The 20,658-nt window shown below is 41.9% G+C and overlaps 1 protein-coding gene across 2 annotated transcripts in view; it reads right to left on the minus strand.

The window, feature by feature from the left end:
* Positions 1-20,658, minus strand: part of ADAMTS17 (ADAM metallopeptidase with thrombospondin type 1 motif 17) — a 198,485-nt gene that overhangs the window by 160,959 nt on the left and 16,868 nt on the right. For both annotated transcript variants that reach the window (XM_049811684.1, XM_049811685.1), the window contains exon 4: positions 9,800-9,972. In XM_049811684.1, the coding sequence (XP_049667641.1) occupies positions 9,800-9,972 (173 nt within the window). The remainder of the gene's footprint in view (positions 1-9,799; positions 9,973-20,658) is intronic.

Below are 20,658 nucleotides of genomic sequence, written 5' to 3' on the forward strand. Positions count from 1 at the left end.
TGGGGGGATAAACTTGACACTTGCAGAGAAGAGTTCTGACAGTTGACCTATGTGTAAATGGAGACCTGGACATTCAGCTGAGAGGGTCAATGGGGCATCATGCTGATCAAGTCAATCTCTCATGTACCATTATAGACTTTAACAAACATTTGCCTGTAACAGATGCCTTTGATTTGCCTAGCTCGCTGCTAGCTCTGACCATCCCATAAAGTTTCTACTCATATAATGAGAGCACAGCAAATAGGTTCTTACATTAAGTCTCATGGATGATAGTGCTTGCCTTTCTATCAGAGCAGACAAGCTGCCTGCCTCCAGACCCAGCACAGAGAGATCCAAACACCACTGACTTGAAAAGGTAGTTTTCACTGGCAAAACTTGCATAGAAAGAGCCAGCTGCTGGAGAATTTAACATACCATTTTGAAGGCTGTCATCCCTTCTTTCTTTTCTCTTGTGCTCTCTGTCCTTGTATTTGCATCCATCAGTCATCTCAGAAGAGCTCAACCTAGCTAGCAGCAGCCACAATTGGACACTAATCCAAAAAGACACTAGGCATGCAAAAGAGGCTTTACTTTGCTAGCTTATTTTCTTAAATAGAGCCCAAAGAAGCCCCAGATGGGTGGTAGTTTGTGTTGCCTAGAAGGAACAATAACCTTTCTCTCTGCTAAATAAGCCTGACTGGTACAAGTGGCTGTTCTACTTCAGCACAACTAAAGCATTCAAACACAACCTACCTAGAGAAGAGACAGACCTCTTCTCATCAGAGATCTGCTCCAGCTAACTCTGCTTCCATCCCCCACTCTAACTACCTCGGAGGCTGAACCAGACTTTTCAGTCCATGAGCTCTGACTGGATTAAAAGGTAGCCACTTGCTTCAATGCAGTCAGACCAGTTCCTTTGCACTGCAATCAGTACTTTAATGTGTGTACAGGTAAACATACTGTAACTTGCCTGACACCACAGTGCTGGCCTACCAGACTCTGATAATGACAGGTTGCTGATTATCACTGTGGCACAAATCCAGGTGTATTAGCAAGAAGTGTTTCTCCCGGTGTTTTAGGATAGACAGTGTGCTGAATTTTGAAGATGTGGTGCAAGCAAAAGCAGGAGCACATATTCTGACCATGCTTATGAGTTTAACTACATGAACAAATCTCTAAGTAGATGATTTATTGCTGGCAAAAGGCAAGAAAGTACAATAGCTGACAATACCCACATGTTGGGGTAAATAATTTCTTAATGAAATTTCAAAAATTTTTCTCAGAGGTGGATAGACAGTTGCCAGAGTAACAGTAATTTTTTGTTTGTTTGTCTCATACAACTCTGCACTGTTCCTCAGAATTTAAAGTGCAATCATAATAAGCGCAGCTGAAGAAGACATTAGCACTGTGATTTAAGATGGTCCAGCACCAGAACCGCAGGACACTGTCAAAATACCATATGTACAATTTCCCATCGTCTTTCAGGAACCAATTTGAAGAGTGAAGAGACATCTCCAGCTTCATCTGCCTCCACTGATTCTTCTATTTCTTTCTCTGTTAGCAAAAAGCCCCCTGTATTATACAGTAAGGCCTACACAGATTTAGCTGGGAACTGTTCACAACCCACCCACAAATAAACTTGTCTTTCAAAATGAGCTAAGATCTGCAGGCAAATTAGCAAGAAAACAGACCTGAAAGCGTGCCTACAAATTGGTCTGCACAAACATCACCATCCAAACAGCTCTTATTCATTAACCAAGTGTCAGCAGGATGTATACTCTCATCACTATACTGAGAGGACCTTCCCAATTAAAAAAGTGCAAGACAGTTCTGCACAAGCGATTTGCTCTTGCATTTAGCCCAGACATAGGACTGTGAAATGGAGACACAGAGTTTGAAATTGAGAGGCAACCAGCCATATGGCACTTGAGCTTCTCTGACTAAATGCCAGCCAGACCCCACCCAGCTGCTCTCTCACAACCCCTCCTCAACAGCACAGGGGGACAAAATAAGATGAAAAAGCTTGTGGGTTGAGATAAAGAAAGGAAGATCACTTACCAATTTGTCATATGCAAAACATACTTGGCTTGGGGACAATTTAATTTACTGCCAATTAAAATAATTTGTACATAGTGAAACAAAGATAAGTTAAAGCAATGCCTTCCCCTCACCTCATCCCACTGCTTTTTCCTAGGCTCAACTTCACTCCTCCATTCCTGACTCCTCTACCTCCTTTCCCCTTACCCCAAGCCATGCAGGGGGATGGGGAATGGGCATTGCGGTCAGTCCATAACAGCTCCTCTCTGCTGCTCCTTCTTCCTCACAATTTTCCCCTGCTGCAGCAGGCGTCCCCTCCATGGGCCACAGTTCCTGTCAGGAGAACCTGCTCCAGTGCCAGCTCCTCTCCACAAGGCCGCAATATTCTTCAGAGAATAGCCACCTGCCCCGCCATGGTCTCTCCGCAGGCTGCAGGGCAACCTCTGCTCTAGCATCTGCAGCACCTCCTCCTCCTGCTCTGACCTGAGTGCCCACACAGATTTTTTTCCTCACTGCCAATGCAGCCTTTTGCCCTTTCTTGAATACATTTTCACAGAGGTGCCAAGAGCTTTCCTGATGGGTTCTGCTGTGTCCTGTGGTGGGGCACTGCAGATCCGTCTGGAACCACCTGTGTCCAGCATGGGGCAGCTCCAGGTGTCTCCTTAGAGAGGCCCCTGCAGCCCTCCACTGCCAGCTGCACCCACTGAAAACCCAAACTGTCTCAAATCATGGTCTCTAAGGCTAGAAGGAACCCCAGTGAGAAGACAACCAGATCTTAAAAGCCTTGGTGAAAAAAATAATGAGATTGAGTTCAGCACAGGTTATTCACAGCCATTTTGGCAGCACACAGCCAGTGTTAAACCAGACTGTGCAAGGTAGGTTGCACCCAAAGGAAGCATTATCATGGAACCCACATGTCCTTAAAATAAAAGAATTCAAATCCATAGATCTTTCCCGCTAGGAATTGGATTCCATCATGGCAGCAATCACCTTCTGCCCTTCTCATCCAGCCTACAAGGAAACCATCACCCATAGATTTGGTGTGTCAAAGTTGTTCAGACACCACATCCAACTGGCTATTATCGGCACATGAGCTAACAGTGCCAAGTGAGGTGGCTGAGATAATTGGTACGGGGAGGAAGAATGGGATTTCCTAGTGCAGATGTTCTCAGATTTCCTGCTGCATGGGCAGCATGCATTAATAGAGAGATTGACTCAGAGACACCTCCCTTCCCACTTGCAATACCGTAGGCCACTCTACCCCAAGCCTGCAATTGCATCACACCCTTGAGGCTGCTGTGACTGCTTCCAACAGGGGAAATGTAAAGCTATTTGGGGTATTTTAGAACCTTTTAATAATATAAGGCAGCTGGGAACATAAGCATCAGACACAGGAAACCCACTAACACACTGCCGTGGAACAAAATGCAAAGGTTTTAGGACATCACCACAGTGTCAAGAAAGCAGCTTGGCTGGAAGAGCAATGTAGGTTCTTGGTCGCTAGGCTGAAGGAAAGGGTTGTGAAAAGTTGTCAATGTGGCTGAAGTGTGGTTATGATCACTGGTTGCCCTGTTGCAGGTAAACTTCTATGCTGTATTGATCTCTACTCTGTGAGAAGTCATCAAGAGTAGAGAGACTGAGCTTTGGAAACACAAAGAGGTATGGTAAAGAGTCCTACAAAACAGACAGAAAAATGGAAGAGGAAGTGCAGAAGAACAAGAAGAAGAATAAAGCCTGTCTCTGACATCTCCTTTCTTCGTCTGCATTTTCTTGACAGAGCTTTACTACACAGACTGCCCCAGAGAAAAAAAGAAAAGCTTGAAGCCTGAACCATCCTTCTCCTCCTCCTCTGTTTGCATTCCTCCTGCCTTTCTTTCTCCTTATAGCTTTGACATGGAAGGGACAGAATAAATGCAGCTTTGGCATGAGCTGTCCGGGCCTGCCCCAGCATGCAGAAAGCACAACCTATGCATGAGGAATTGGGCTAAGAGAGGAACTAAACTACATCAGTTTAATTTTTTTTAATTCTCAAGAGCTTCCTCTGCAGGTGGACAGTAAGAGGGAGACGTGGGTGTTTCAGATGTTTTGGAGTTCAGAACAGCAACCCTGAGGGCAAATTGAGCAAAAGCCTCCCCATTGCCTTGGCTGCTGGGTGACGTTTGGACAGCAGAAGCATTAGTCAGGTTACTGAGGTTGTCTTTCACTTGTTTTGAAAAGTGCTATAGGATTTCTAACACCCACCTAAAGCCAAGCTTTCAAATAACCCCATTAAACATTATGAAAAAGAACATATTCATGGCTCTTTGTAAGATACAGTTGACATAACTCTTTCTCCTGGGGCTGCTGGAGAGAAAAGAGAAATCTGTAGACAGTGGTCAAGTACTTATATCCTTTTCCCTTATGTCCCTGTTCCCCCCACGAAAATTCCAAATCAGGATAAGGGAGCCAAGTATCAGTGGCAGCTCTGGAGCCTTTATGTGCCAGCCCCCAAGAGCACAGAGGTATAAATCCATCAATGCATGCATGATATAAATAATTTTATCTGCTTCTTTAACATAGAAAAAACTCCCACAGGGAAAACCCAAAATGAAAAACGATCTGCAGAGTGTAAAGTAAGGCTTCAGAGAGTAAACCAGTATTATTCCTAAAGAACAACACAAAAGTTTTCCCTCTTAATGACATCCAAAAGATCACTAACTTCAAGTTACTGCTTGCTGCTGCAAAGAGCTTCCACACTAATCGCATGGCTTAACAACAGCTGCAGGAGAACTAACACGTACTACAGTAACTTATCCCTGCATGCTGTATTCTCTCAGAAAAAGGCAAGCTCAAAACCAAGCTTGTAAGTTGTAATTTATTCCACCCCCCCACAATGCACTTAGGGGAGAAAAAAAACCCAAACGACTCTTTTTTTTAGGTTTCACTACATTGTGGTCTTGGAAATTCAGACATCTCTGTCCCTAAATTCTCAGAGGGTCAGTCTGAGTGGGACTTGGTTTGCAAAGTAAGCTCTCCACAATTCAAGGAGCCAACATTCATAACTTGCTGTTCAGGTACTAGGTGAAACAAGTCACTCCTCATCATTAAAAACACTATGGCCATGGACAGAACTCTCCAAAGGGTCTCATACCTCATTTATCATATGCTTCAGAATTATTTGAATCAGAGTTTTCTCCAGGAAGCTGAAAGCATAAGCCATGAAAATGAGCCACAGTAGAGGCCAGTGCAGTTTGCCTCTCTATGAGGACAGGGAATCTCCTTTTTGTCTTATTGGCCATTTCTCTCAGATGAAAAGAAAACACGAGAGGAAACAAAAGCATGAAACTCCCGCAAGAAAGCACTGCATACATCATGCTTTAGTACCTGCTCCTGAACCAAGCCCAAAATGGCAGCTATCGTAAGCAGATACACAGGGAAAAGGAAAAGAGAAAGCCAATCCACTGGTCTTCTAGTTGCTGGTTGAGAAACCTGAAGTTCAGTTTAAATGAAGCCATTAAGTGTCACAAGAGCAACACAGGACTTCATAAGAAACAGAACATCCATCCGATGAGAAATTATAGTTGCCAGATGCAGACTAACAGAATGGGTGAGCAAAATAAGCATGTCTCACCACAAAAGCACTTTGTTTTGGAATTTAGAGGAAGCTCTAAACACTGGCAGCTTCTGAAGAAGGGTATGAATAGATGCACTCAAGGCAAAGTATGCAAAGGGGAGACAAGAACTGATATGCAAACACTGCAACACCATGCAAAAGCTCAATAACAAGGGAGTTTAACTTAGAAAAAATAAATCAGCACCTATATTTAAGTAGCTGGTTTTGCATCTCTATAATTCTGCTGATATCTCTCCCTGTCCATGCCCTTATTATATCCAGCATACCCATAAACTCACTGCCTTGCTAAGGCTGCATATGTACATGGTGGCATTTGACAACTTCTTTATCAGCTTGGTTTTTTTAACATTATCACAAAGCCATCAGGAATCACCTGTTAGGAAAATCATACTGAATCAAATACCTTGCCAGAAAACAAGAAAAAAATTCATTTTAGAGGTGGTGACTTAAAATAAGCCAACTCAAAGTCCTGGAGCCATGCTTGTTCCTACTCATACATTAGAGAGTACCTTAGAGGGAAATTCTTCCATGATCTTGGAAAAATCTGTCTTACAACTTCAAATATTAGTTTAGTAAATGGAATAGCTTGAGCTATTAGTAAATGGAATAGCTGTAGAGCACCTCTACAATGACATTCAGAAAAACCACGTACCTTTAATGTGAATCTACTCTCTGTTCAGGGGGATGGTCAGAACTACAGAATATCATTAAAAACACAGCATTTGCATTATGAAGTACTACCTGTTATTTCTGGGTTGCAAAAGGGGTTTGCTGTGTTTCTTAGCTGTTATTCTAGAGGACGGTGGTGGGGGTTTTTTCCCCTAAGATTCTCATTTACCAAGGGAGCAATAAACTGGTATTTTGCAATGCTGACATTTTTCCCTTCAGAAATTCTTGTAACATAAATAGATATTAAATACTTTAAGGCAGATCACTTTATTTAAAATGTCTATAAATATAAAAAGCATTAATAAGACCTCTTAATGCTTGTTTTGTGGTTTGACAGTAAACTTAATGGCTTACAGAGAGGAGTTAAGTTAATATACCCCTGACCAGTAACGTTCTATTTGCTTAAATGCAAGCATCCAGGCCAAAATTAACATTCTGGTTTCTTTTAGAGCCAGCCCGCCATCCTGCAGTGTAGCTGAATAAGCACTGCCTAATATCATGGGGCAAATCCTGTCTCCCAACTAACAGTCACAGAAAACTGACAGAAGTCATATCAAGGCGGGCAGGAAACAAACATCCCAAGCAACCAGGAGGCCTTCATTTGCGTGGTTACATAGAGCACAACTGATCCTGCACCAGAGAAGGATGTAACAGATGTTGCCCAAAGGACTTAGGGCTGTGCTATTCCTCATACCACAGTTTTACAGATGAGAAACTACCACACAAAGATGCACCGTGGCTGGTTCAGGCACTACCCAAAGAGTGTGCCTAAGCGAAGAGTTCAGCTAAGGCCTACCAAAACCACATGATTATCCTATCTCTCTTCCTGGAATACATTTTCTGAATTATTCTTCAGCCTCTTTTGCTGGCATGAAGATCAACTTTCATTATGGCAAATGGAATGTTAAAATCCCCTTTGATTTCCTTGAATTTCACCTTGTTTTATAGCTTCAGAATAAAGGATTTATGCAATGATGCCATCTATATGTTTGCCTATTATTATTCCTCAGTTATCTTCTGATCTTGCCAGCCACTCACAACCAGTTTCCTCAGGGAAATAGAGGCCTGAACAATATTATATTCCTACAAGTGTGGGAATGTAGGTGGCCAGACAAAGGAGACACACTCTGTCAGTGCTCCTCTGAAGGCTGAAAAGCTGAAACATAAATACAAATCCCATCAGAAATCAGAAAAACCACATGGGTGAGCCCCTAGGAGCAATGACTTAACAGTGGGAAGCATTTCAGCTGGACTTCACACCTTAGGAGATGTCAGATGTGTTCCTCAGCCAAGAGTCCACTTCCATGTGCACTCTCTAGTGTCTAATAAAGGGGTGAGCTCACACTACAGCATCAGAACCTTAGCTTAAAAGTCCATCAGCCAAATCCATTGGAAACTAAGCTTCAATATTCGTTTAGTAAATGAGTTTAAAAAACCCAACCCATCTATCAGCACCTCTCCACACATATATATTCACACCTGGCAAGCTGATGTTGCCGAGATGTTCTGCAGTACTCCTCAGCCTGGACAGACAACAGTATTCACAGTCACCTTTTGTTTAGGACTTGGTCTATCAGTGTACTCAACCCTAACAATCTTCACAGGCTGATAAAGCTACACAACATAGAGATGTACTAATAGCTACACTGTAATAATTGACCTTATGGCATGAGGATCATCAAGACAGATGATTAGACATGTGTTTTAAAAGCTCTCACAGCCATAATGCCCTGTCCCAGCCCCAGCAGAACTGCAGGGCACAATGGCAGGTTTTTATTATCTCACTGAACAATCAGTGCAGAACAGATTTTTAGGAGGACCCCTGGGCTGCCACTGCAAACAAAAAGCACCAATCACCCCTCTTGATATCTGAATATGCATTTCTGTCAGTTCAAAAAGTGACTTGAGAAGAAGATTTGTTCAGAGCTGAACTTACGTTCTGCTTGCTCACTGTAAAACTGGTATGTGAATTTAAAGTTAGAGGAGTGTAGCTTTGAGAAGAAAAAGGCTCTTGTGCCCCCAACACACACACCCTTAAATGCAGGAAAGCCAGTAAGCGGACCCTGAAGTGATGGTGACATGAATGGCTTTGTTGCAGGAAGACATTTCCTACAAACCAATCCAAATAAATGTAGACACAATGAAGCCCTGTTAAGTGACTATTGTCACAGCGTGCCAGAAGGCAAAATAAAAGGTAGAGGAAAGGGACACAGAAAAGCAGCTTGTTAATGGAAAAGACTTGTTAAACAAACTCCCTGCTTAATCAGCAAAGCATTTCACTACAGGAGAGCTCCCTCACACCAGTGCTTGACAAAAGAATACAAGACCTCTTAAAAAGCTGTTGTCCCATAGCCGGATTATGCACTGAGCATCCCTCACTCAGCTCTTCACTGGGAAGCATGACCAGTCAATTACCATTAAGAACTGTTAATTTTTTCCAAGCCAATTTGTTGCTCATGAACAACAGAGCAGCAGTCAGAATGAACTGTTCCTGGATATTACAATAGCATGGGCAGAGGAATACAAGCTTCCTCCAAGACTTCCTTGTGCAAATGCCTCTGGAAGAACCCCTGCCATCTCTGAGCACAGCTTTCAGTGTCCACATCCAATTTAGCCTTTATCTCTTTATTTGCACTGCCAACAAGTGAGTGATTGAGCATTCATTGTGAGAGGCTTTGTGTTCCCTTATCAACTGAGACAGAAGTCTTAACTACTAGGACAGCTAACAAATTAACACCCACACTTCATATGAGCTTGCAATTTCAAAAGGGTCTCCTCACTCCTGGCAGATTGTCTGCAGAATTTCTAGAATGCTTCTAAAGGCCAACTCCATCAACTATTCAGAGGTATGATCAATGCCACTCCATGTAGCACAAGAGGTCCTGGGGTAAAGAGGATGGGATCCGCTGGCAGTTTGGTGATAAGTTTGCCATGTTTTCTACAGCAAGGGAGGCAGCCATTTTCATTATATAAAAATCAAAGATAAAAAGTGTTTCTAACTGACTTAAAGCCAGGTTTTCTGCTGGAAATCAGTATGACTGCTGTCTTCAGTAACACTTGGACTGCCCCCTATTACAATGACCCACGGATTCATTTCTCTTATGAAATAGGTGTGCCATGGAAATCTTTAGGAACCCAAGAAACATCATGTCAGACAAGACCACCTATCCATTCCAGGATACTCTCTTGCAAGGTAAACCATAGCAGTACAAAAACATGGTAGAAAACACTACTCCAGAACAATTATGGAATGTTTCCTAACTGAAAACTTGCAATTTCAGTTTCAAAGAAGCTTTTTATTGTGATGTCCTTAGGCAAATACAGAGAATCACAAAGATGGGGGAGAAGAAACACATAACACAAGAAAACCAAAACCTTTCCTCACACCTCAAGGTCAAAAAGAGTTACCCATTTCAGCTGTCAAGGAAGCCAGCTTTAACCTACACTGGATATGATCTGTTTACTCTTGCTTCTTCTTTTGAGAGTAAAGTGCCTACTTACCATATTCATAACTGTGAGGATGAATCTTTGGGCAGCCTCTGCACCATGGTATTGGACCATATCAGCATCTGCCACCACCAGAGTTTCTACTGTGTACTCGTTGGTAAGTCTAATGGCGTTTCTTCTCTCCCTCCAGTCACTGGTTGATTTCATTTTCTTTTGTCTCTTCTTTTCTAAAAGTCAAAATACTTATTAAGGCTGGCAGATCATAATAAAACATTTATACTCTTTTCAACAAACATTCTTGTGCACATTCAGATTGCAATGACCTTTAATTAAAGTGTTCTTTGCTGATTAAAAGAAGCAACCAAGAGGTTCCACTGCAAATACATCTGTACCTCTGTGTGCAGATTCATATGAGACCACCAGATTACATGCAAATAGGAAAGAGGATGGGAAAAGAGAAGTCAAGAAAAGCAAAAGATTAACTGTAATTCAAACCAAGAAGTCATGCTTTTGCAAAAATCTCAGAAATTGGAAATCTGACTTGTGAAAGGAGTAACATTCCACTATAATGAAACACATGCAAATTAAGGAAAAATCTGTTGAAGAAAACTTTAGGATAGGAGACCATGCTTTGGGATGCAATGTACACTCTAGACTCTGCAGGTTCTCCTTAGCCAGGGAAGTTGTAAGATATTCCTGGAGTCAGTATTTCCATCAGTTGCATTTTCACTTGCTACCAGCATTATTAGAGCAATGTAACAGAACACAAGGTAGAGTCTGAAAAATTTTAAGCTAAGTCAGATTGTTTTGGAACATGCATTATTGGCCAAATGCAGAAGTCTCTGGATGAAACCCAGAAGTGCAGAAGGTCAGGCTAGATAAGACTTTCTCAAGCTTTCTTTGCTCATTTATTGCTGTTGGCGTGAGCATCAGCACCAGCAGCTGCAGTCACCAGCCACCTACATGCAGAGCTCACATGCCTCTTTATTGTGGTATGTGTACCAAAAGCAGGGGACTTCCTAGACCAGCTGATCCTTAATGAACTTAAGTTACAAGAACCTGTGAAAAGGACCCATTCCAAGAACTAGAAAGTGAAGCAGTGGTCAGCTACCATTAACACAAAAATTAAAACACAGAAGTTAAACCTTCCTGCTTCCAAACTAAGGATCTAATGTATTAGTAATTTGTCCTCTTCTAAACCTGAAAGGTGAAATGTGTGTCACAGCTCAAAGGCAGATGTGCAAAGCAGCTGAGGCATGAACAAAGGAAAAATTAAGTTCAGATCTGAAATTGAATCTACTCACTTCGTTGCAGTCACAAAAAATGTATTCATGTTTTCAATTGTAAAGTGAAAGAAAAGCAAATGAAGTCATTAAAACAAAGTTATTTTGCAATAAGAAACAAACTTCCAAGATTCACTGAAATTACATCTACTTACTGCTCAGCCTACAATATACTGTGCATAAGATACTGACACTGGTATTAATGCTGATTTCTTCCAATGAAGAAGGGAGCCAAACACACAACAGGTCCTGAAACAGCTTAAACACAACATTCAATGCAAAAGTGACGTGGGATAGACCATAACGGATGATCAGACAGATACCTCTTACATCACACTACACATGCTGCTCATTTCCCAGAGCAGAGAATCACATTTTAATTTTCTGTAGATTTAAACTTGAGACCCTCTCTTAGCAAAGGACCATTCTGCAGCAGGCAGATCTGAGTTAGCATTCACTCATCTTGTTTTTCCACAGACTGTTTACCAGCTCCCTTACATAATTCATCGTGACTTTCCCTTCTTTCCCAGGCTGGTAAATGCACTCAGATCCAGATCACCAGTTTTCCTGACTGACCCTCTTGTATTCAGAGTGATAAACTCCATCAGCTGTAAGTCCCCCAAAGCCCACCTGAAATGGACTCCTTGCCTTCTGCTTATTCATACATTTTCTGTCTTGTCAATATGCATATTGCAGATGTCCATCCCATATTCCTATTCCGAGTAGTCTAGCAGTCATCCAGTATAGCTCTGCACATGCTTTTCTGCCTAAGGCATTGACTGTAAACACTCGGTACATATTTTAAACTGAGAAAACAACCATGAAATTTGATTTGAATCTTTTTTAAGAGTTTGGAAATATCCCCCTGGGTCTAAAAAGACAGGCAGGAGCCCATGGACAAGCAAAAAATGAAAACTTGGGGTGCTCATAAATAATGAAAGCTACATGCCAGCAACAAAGATGAAAATAACCAAGTTTCAAGGCTTGTTTTCACATGGACTGCAGGACGGCTGCAGAAAAGTATGCAGTCACAACAAAGCTGCCACAGAGCAGGGGATCTCTATGTTTCTAAGTGCTTTAGAAAGGCAATGAAATAAAATGGAGTGACTACACCAGAAGGAACGAAAGATGAATGCACCTTCGATTTGCCAACTATGAAATAGAGATGACTTCACCAAACTTCTGTGAAAAAGCTCTTATGTTTGTCTGTTTGTTTATTCCATTTCATTCCATTCAACTACCCATCCCTCCCTCTGCACAGCCACGCATCTTTAGATGTGGTACTTTGAAGGTTATCATTTAAATACCAGGGGAGAAAGCGGAGAAAAAGGAAGAGAAGGTAAATCATTCCAGTAAGAACATTGACCTTTTGGGTTTTGCTGCTAGCAATCAGAACCTTCCTAGAAGTAACAGCAATTCCCCATCAAATTCTTATTTTGGTAATTCCCTAATAAATTAAAAGTTTTCAGCTAGTGTAAATCTCCTGCCTATAGAAAAGTTGCTCTTATCAGGGGGCTAGGCCTAGACTCACAGAAATCTGGGCCTGACATTGAATGAGCTGTGTAAAAATGCTTAAGTGGAAGAAAATAAATTAGGAATACTCTGGGTTTTCACTTTAAAAAAAAAAAATCATCTCCTTTCTGGTGGAAAAGAAGCCACTTGTGTCAGAGGAGGAACCCACGATGCTAGACTGTAGCTTGCACTCCAGGGAGAAGAGGTCACATCATGGTCATTTGCCATTTGCCCAGCGTGGTCCCTTCTCCAGAGGCAGATGAAGGAATTGGCGAGGCTTTGCTGATTCCACTCGGCCCCTCTTTGCAGAAGGCAGCTGTACAAAACTCTGAAAGGTGTGATTTCTGGATAGCAGCAGTGTAAAGGGACTCCTGGCAAATTGCTGGGTAGTCTTGGTTCACACAAAGCCTCTGGCCCCCATTCCTCCATGAGTTTTACTTGAAGCTGTGGATTGGCTGCTTTCCACTGGGTGGTAGGGATTAGAGGTTGTGTGTGGAAAACTACCACCCCACAGACTTGCCTAGAAACACAGCCAAACTGACCTAACTTAGAGAATCTGAGCTCTTACTCTCATCCTCTCCCTCACATTGTCCAAGTGTAAGCTTACCAAGCACTTAAAACAGGCAACATGTAATGAACTCAAGGGAGCCTACAAAAAGCTCAGCTGGTCACCGATGATAGACTACAGAAGAAGTAAGGCAAAGCAACACAAGCTACTTGAACAGAAGACTGAGTGTATGTCTCTTGTTTTTTCTTTTGGATTTCTGTTTTCAAGTTTGTAGCTCCTCTACAGGGTAATGTTTCTTTGTTCTTTCTGTCCTTTTTGTCCTTGCAGAGGGCTACTTTCAGAGTGGTCTCTATTTGCACCTTCCTCCCTGCCACACATGCAAACAATTTTCCAGGATAATCAAGCTCATGGCGAAAATGTAACTATCATTTGCATGTACAAACCATCCCAAACAGAACAAAGGAAATACACGTCCCATATCACAGCCATTTGACGAAGAGGAGAAAATGATCCAAAACCAATAGTAAAAACCCTCTTTAAACACATCCGTAACTCATACCTGAGGTGAGCCAACTTTATGGAGGTCAATCAGAAAAACCCCATCTCTAGAGCCTCACTTCAGCAACAAGCCAGCACGGAGAAGTCTCACTCCTGCCCTGCATGACTTATGGGCTATGGGCAGAGAATCCCTCCATGAGTACATGAAACCCCAAACTAAAATAAACATCAGCCATTAAAACAAGGATTAAATGCTCAGTGGATTCTTTATTTGAACAAACTGATGTTACAAATTTTGTGGTGCAGATGTTAAGTGTTACTGTGAAGGCATAAGAGGCCATAAAACATGGGCAGGAGCCTGTCAGAGGAGTTTACATTGTGGGGAGCATACATAACCAAACTGCATGCTATTTTAGGAGTCAGGTGTTCCCTGCTTAAGAGGTCAGAGAATTTCATGTGAAATATGAGCTGAAACAGTCAATCTACAACACAGCACGTATATGCTGCGGGTGACTAGGCACAAGGGACATTACTCTTTTGCCAGCCACTTTGACAGTGTGTTACACAGTCTATCTGGCCAAATATTCCACAAAATTCAGAACTGTTACGTGATGGGAGAAGCGCGATACACTCCCAGATCCTCAGTATAAAATGGATGTAACATTGCACAAGCTCACTAGCTGGCTTTTATTTACAGGGTCTTACCTTTCCTTGGCTAGTCACCTGCAAAGCAACATGATCATATCACTTTCTGCTGTCCAGCAGTCTTTGAAATCTTCCTCAGAATAGCAAAAAAAACATAGTCCCTACTGTGATCAGGAGCACAACAGAGCTCTTCTGAAGCCTCAGTAGAAAACTCCTTATGTTCAGTGCTTTTTATGGCAACCCAACAGATGTACAATTCCAATGGAACCGCCCCAAATGACCTTTTTCTACTACACACCAAAAGCCCTGTCTAGCACTGTCTGTTTTTTGGCACATTCTTGCTGTAACTGCAGAATGCTGTCCTGCTCCTCCTACCTCCCTTCCAAAAGTATTTCCCAGACTCATCTGAAAAGCAACTTCTCCTATAGCCTTCCACTTTTTTTCTCCCTAATCTTTCCCTTTGTAATTTTAGCTACCTCATTCTAGTTAAACCTACTGAGAGTTTCTGGATGCAGTTCAACAAAAGCCACAAATAAAAGTAAAATTGCAGAGTCCTTTCTGCTAGGCCAGATTTCTCCCTAGAAGCTCTTCTCTATTGCTGCCTTAAAAATGCTCTCCAGTTCTTCCTCAGGAAGCCCTCTGCTAACTTCCCTCCACCCATGACCCCTTTAACATCTCTATACCCTCACATGGAGAGCTATCTCTATTTTCCTTTATGCTGTTACTTCAGCAACATAAAAAGGAGGAGACAGTATGCAAGTGGGGCAAACAGCTAACATTATCTCTCCCAGGAGTTTCTAGAGAATCTTTCACTGGTACTCCCATTAGGCAGGCTTTATTAGTTTCACTTAAAAGTAAAAATCACCACCTCTCCAAAGCAAAACAGAGAGGAAGAAAAAGGAGATCTTGCACACAAACCAAGCCTAGAAATGAAAGAAAGCAAGTTCTTGAGGTATATGCTTACTAGTTAACCTAAAACGATATGTCAGTCAGAGGAAGGCCAAGTTTCCTGAATTATTAGAAGGACAGGATGCCACAAAGTTTCTCTGGTACCAGTAGTAGGATACAAACACCTCTCAAAAGGCTATCAATTCTGTGTTAAAAAGATCATTAGACTGCATCTGTGTCTCTTGGGCACTGCTATTCAACCTAGATACTGCACTAATTCCAAAGAAGTTTTCAAATCTAGCATAATGACTTGATTTCATTGCAAATCCAGAAGACAAGGTGTAAAATGGAGCCCAGGAAGGAAGTGAAACAGAAATGGGAAGTCAGCAGCAGCATTTATATCCCAGGACCAGACCAAAAGCAAAACCTAAACAGAATACAGGCAGGCTTCTTTTTTAGCTTGAATTAAGATCAAAGTGTGCTGGGTTGAAACACAGAGAAGAGTGTTTATTATTTAAAAACACATCAAGAGAAATATGCTACTGTTAAATCAATCTACTACTCTTCTTTGGATCCGACAGCAGAGCTGCTTCAAAACTGTTTATTGAACAGCTTCTTCAAAAGACTGCACAGCATCGCCATGGTGGATGCCCACAAGCTGTACAAGTCAGCAACCTTGTTTGCTTGGCCTGAGGATCGAGTTGCTCATGATTATAATCAGGACAAATTTGAACAGGCTTAGAGATCTGAGACTTCCAGGATGACAAAACATTTGCTGCAGCAGTCAGCCCACTGAAGGACATGTGCTAACACAGCCTGAGCTGAAAGAGCAACCACAGATCACGGGAGAGCTCAGAGCTGTGAGATCACCACAGGCACATAAAGGGGACCAGTTCAAAATTCATGGACACAACCAGAAACATACCTTCACTGCCTCCTGTGGTCTTTACACCCATAGCTCTGTGCATTGGTTACCTTGCAGCTGCCGCTTTCATCCATACAACAACAGAGAGATTCTTTTCAAAACACTGATCTCCTGAAGAAAAAGAAAAAAAAACAACCAAACAAAAAAAACCTACCACACTTCAGCTGCAGGGCCCTTGCTCCACACAGCTGCTTCCTTTACATCTTTCCTGTGGCATCCACCTCAGAGTAGACACAAGCAAGGATTGAAGGAGGAAGCTAAGAAGGATAGACACTATTAGAGTTTCTGCCACAGCTAGCACTACCCAATCTATTTCCAGCCATGGGAACATGGAGCCCCCTTCACCTCTCTCAGGACACAGCACAAAATTGTCCCTGTGCACTGGTCTTTTATACCTCCATTAAAAGCTTGAGATTTCAGATTTACCACAGCTAGCTGATGCCAGTGGGTAGTCTTAAATTCAGGGATTAAAAATGGTTGCTCACTCAAATCACAGCTGATAACAGACTGAGAGCTGTCCTCTCATTTTTAATGCCTTGGCCTACAAAATGATTATGCACCCCCGATTTCTTTCTGACTAGAATGGCAGACAAAATCATGTGTCAACTGGTAGGAAAAATCATTGTGTAGCAGAATGAGCCATTGCTCCCTAATCCACCTCCCAAAAACATTTAGATGGGTTTTTTTGTTTGTTTTGGGTTTTTTGTTGTTGTTGTTTCGGTTTGGGGGGGGTTGGGTTGGGGTTTTTTGTTTGTTTTGGTTGGTTTTGGGGATTTTTTTGTTTTGTTTTTTACCAGATCACAAGTTCATGACTATTTGTCTGGCACAGCAGCAAACAAGAATTTCAGACAGAAGTCATGAACCCTGTGCTGCATCTCAAAACACCAGAGTTTTTATTGCAAAGATTGTTATCCAAATTAGTCTGTGGCTTCGACACATCAGTTAAAGCCTTTTTCTTCTGCAAAGCATGCTGAGTCGTCAACATAATGCATCAGGACTTTGTCTTTAATGTCAGGCCTGTAAGACAGCACAGGATAAGCACTATGATCTCCGTCTGCTCACTGGTTCAAATTGTCAGCTGAATTTCAAAGATTGCCACCTCCCGAACTATGTGCGCTCATCTCCTTTTAAAAGGACACCTTCATTGTAGGCTTTCCATCCAGCTAGAAACAAGGACTCACTGATGTTAGACAGAGAAGACAATTTAATGTTACAGAAAGCAGGCACAGTGAGCATGGCTTAATGGTAATACTGTTAAAGTGGGAATGGAAATATCTGCTCTGCCACTCCCTCTTAGCCTCTGTGCCTCCATTTCTCATCCTGCATTTGATTTTCTCTGTTACTAGCTGTAAATTCTCTGAAGCTGAATTGACTTCCTTTGTTTGTGACAGACACACAATGATCCCAACTTGCTTGGGGCCATGGGAGAAGATCCTGTAACACAAACATAATTAGGTCCAAGTGATAAGGAGTGATGTACGTAAGACTCTGAACTCAGACTCCTCAGTTTTGATCACTTAAACTCAGCAGATGTGAGACCAATCACAAAGCACAGCCATAACCCACTTCAGGGCTTTAGAGACTACAAAATGCTTGGCTGCAGTTATACTGTGAAAAATGGCATCATTGGCCTCCAGGTTTACTTTATTTTAATGAGTCTTTAGCGAACATGCTTAGTTTGCAAAGAATGTTTTTACAACTGCCAGCCTTACCAACCCATCCTGGGCTTTGGCAGCTGAACTCCAATTGCTTCTGCTGAGGCTGGAAGAGCTCCGGGACTCACCAAACCCAGGGCTCCCCACCTACAGTCTGACCTCACCATTTACACCTATACCTTGAGAGAGGTGGCACAGACCTCCTTGAAAGCCAGGCAATTTACTTCTGGTGATTTGCAAAAGCCAGTGAAGAATACAGGTTCATCTCCCATAATGGTGCTGACTCAGCAGGTCAAAGTGAAGTAAAAAGTATCATAGTAGTTATTTTTAATCCCTAATGTATACAGATATGTCAAACTACACAGGGAACAGATCAGCTGAGAAAGAAACTGGCAGTTTAGAGGAACTTTCAGATCCAAAGGCTCTTGGTACCACTGCCAGCTCAGAGTTAGTAGCCCTAATTTGCAAATAAATAAGCTGTTTGAGAGTTAGAGGTTACAGACTAAATGGCCTCTAAATTTCTGGGCCTTCAGTCTTGGGTTCACAGTCTGGGACACCTATGACTGATCAGTCATAATTACAAACTACCTCAAAGGAAGCTTAGAGTTTTGAATGGAGGCAAAACCTGCCCCCAAGTGTTCCCATCTTGGCCACACAAACATGTAGGTGCCCAACGCTTGGTAGCTTTTATAAGAAAGATCCCAAGGGATCTACTGAAGGTCAAAGGTCAAATGAATTGGGAGCTAAGGCCAACAGAGGCCCAATTCCCAACTCTTGGCTCTAACCCCAAGATACGATTTATGATGATATGGAAAAAAACCAGAGACAGCTAAAAGGTAATTGATGTACCTTAGTCTCCTTGGAGCCACCTGTCTGCCTTTCTAGCCAGAATGACCACTTGAATACACATGAACATCATGAGACAAGGACAGCATACACCAGACAACCTAGCTCACTACCACCTGCCAGTTTAGATTTCATTAAGTTCCAATGGAAACTAGCACTATGTTTTATTAGGAACCAAGTGAAGGATCAATACAGCTCTACTGCGTGCAGCTGCTCTGGAAGGGGAAGAAATCCATACTTTACACATATCTACATCTCCTTTTTTTTTGGTCTCTGTTGCACCTTGACAGTGAAGGAAGAAGAAACTGGAGTCCCTCCTGCTTCACATTATCCATGCTGCCCTCATGCTGAGGGCTGCAACCAGAACAGACCAGCAATAAAACTTCACTTGCTACATGTGATGGAAAAAGACAACTTCTGAATGGTAGACTGCTCCAAAAGGCTGCTGTTTACCAGCCATAAGGAAACAATCACACACTTACAGGGAAAATCCAGACTCCCTGTTTGGAAGACCAGGGAGCTGGAGAAACAAAGGGATTTATCCACACAAGTAAGACATACTCTCATGGGTAAAGTGCTGAATTTCTGATACAAGGAGTACTTCTATGCTTGCAAACACTTAATCACATTACATCTCCTGGATAGCCCATTGCTGAAATCCTTGCTTTAATTCTTCAACAGATGCTTCCTAATATGGACTAATACAGGTTGCATTACATCTTTCTATTTTTAGTGCACATTTTTTGGCCATAACAACTGCTATTTCAGGCCAAGTCAAACCTGCAGAGAAAACACAGCTAAGAGACAATGATTAAAGATGGGGAAATGCAACATAGCACTAACATGCGTTTAGGATTTATACCTGTTCGGGAATAGCATTCCCTACATTTGATACGGGCATACTAGCACTTATTTAAATTATTACCAGCTTTGATTAATTGTTAAAACAGATTGAGAAGTAACTATACAAAGCAGCAATGCATTGTTATTTTGTGAATTAAAAGGTTGATCTTACTGTTTTTTCATTATATGCTTCTCTCCATGCAGCACATTTGCATTAAATGAAAACTGATTCATTTAAACTGACAAAAGGGTTTAAAGAAAACCCACATTTAAGAGTAATTTGTGAGGTCTATATCATAAACATGAAATAACAACCTTCCCTCCAAAGACAAGCTGCTCTCTCTCATGCTCCTGGACTGTATTTTATATCAAATCCCTTCTATGTAAGGGGACTTTAATACATCACTGGAGACCTTTGGAAAAGTTATAACAGAACTTGCATTTCTCAGAGAAACAGAAAGTTTTATGACATGGTTAGAAGAGATTCCTATGCTTTCATAACATGGTTTGATGCCGTCCTTAACATTGATATTTTCTCTCACCAAGGAAAACTGAAAAATTTGCCCCATCCATAGACTTTGATGGCATAGGAAACATGCAAAATATGTGACCAGATCTCAGCAAATTAGTTAAACTACTGTTGTTCCATGATAGTTAACATAATGATATCCATTTAATGCAGGTAAGGGTGTGGGGGATATTGTCACATGGGAAGAGCTTTACTGTATGTATTACAAGGTCACAGAGAGACAGGGCAATGAAAGAAACCCTATCTCAGATGTTTTCTACCCCCATTCTTAGCTACAGGTGGCTAATAAAGGAGATGGTACAGCTCCCCTGAAGTCCTCTCTGGTCCGACCATTTCATGTCTACCATAAGCTATTCCTATGTGGTCAGAGATTGGTGGGAATCACATATACTGGCAAAACACAGATTAGCCCTGCAGCTACCTCTTGTCCCTACAAATAAATTGAATGTCTATTCATGGAGGTCTAGGCCAAACCCGATGGCACTGCAAAAATCATGTATGATGCATTAAGAGAGATCTCTTTCTCTCCCACCTGGCTTATCTGCAGATAAATTCTTATTTATATGTATTAAAACCTACAAACAAAACTCCCCAAGACTCCATTCTCTCTCCAGAAAGACCACTAGTCTAGGACCTTTGACAAGAAAGTCATCAAACTTGTTCTTTAAAATCAGAACAGTGTGTGATAGCAGGTTTGTGCCCCAGATGCAGCCCAGTGTCTAGAGATGAGAACCGAAGAAGTGTTTCACATCGCTGGTGTGAAGCTATTTCCCATGTTCCT

The sequence above is a fragment of the Accipiter gentilis genome, chromosome 10 (genome assembly GCF_929443795.1).
Source record: "Accipiter gentilis chromosome 10, bAccGen1.1, whole genome shotgun sequence".
Lineage (NCBI taxonomy): Eukaryota > Metazoa > Chordata > Aves > Accipitriformes > Accipitridae > Astur > Astur gentilis.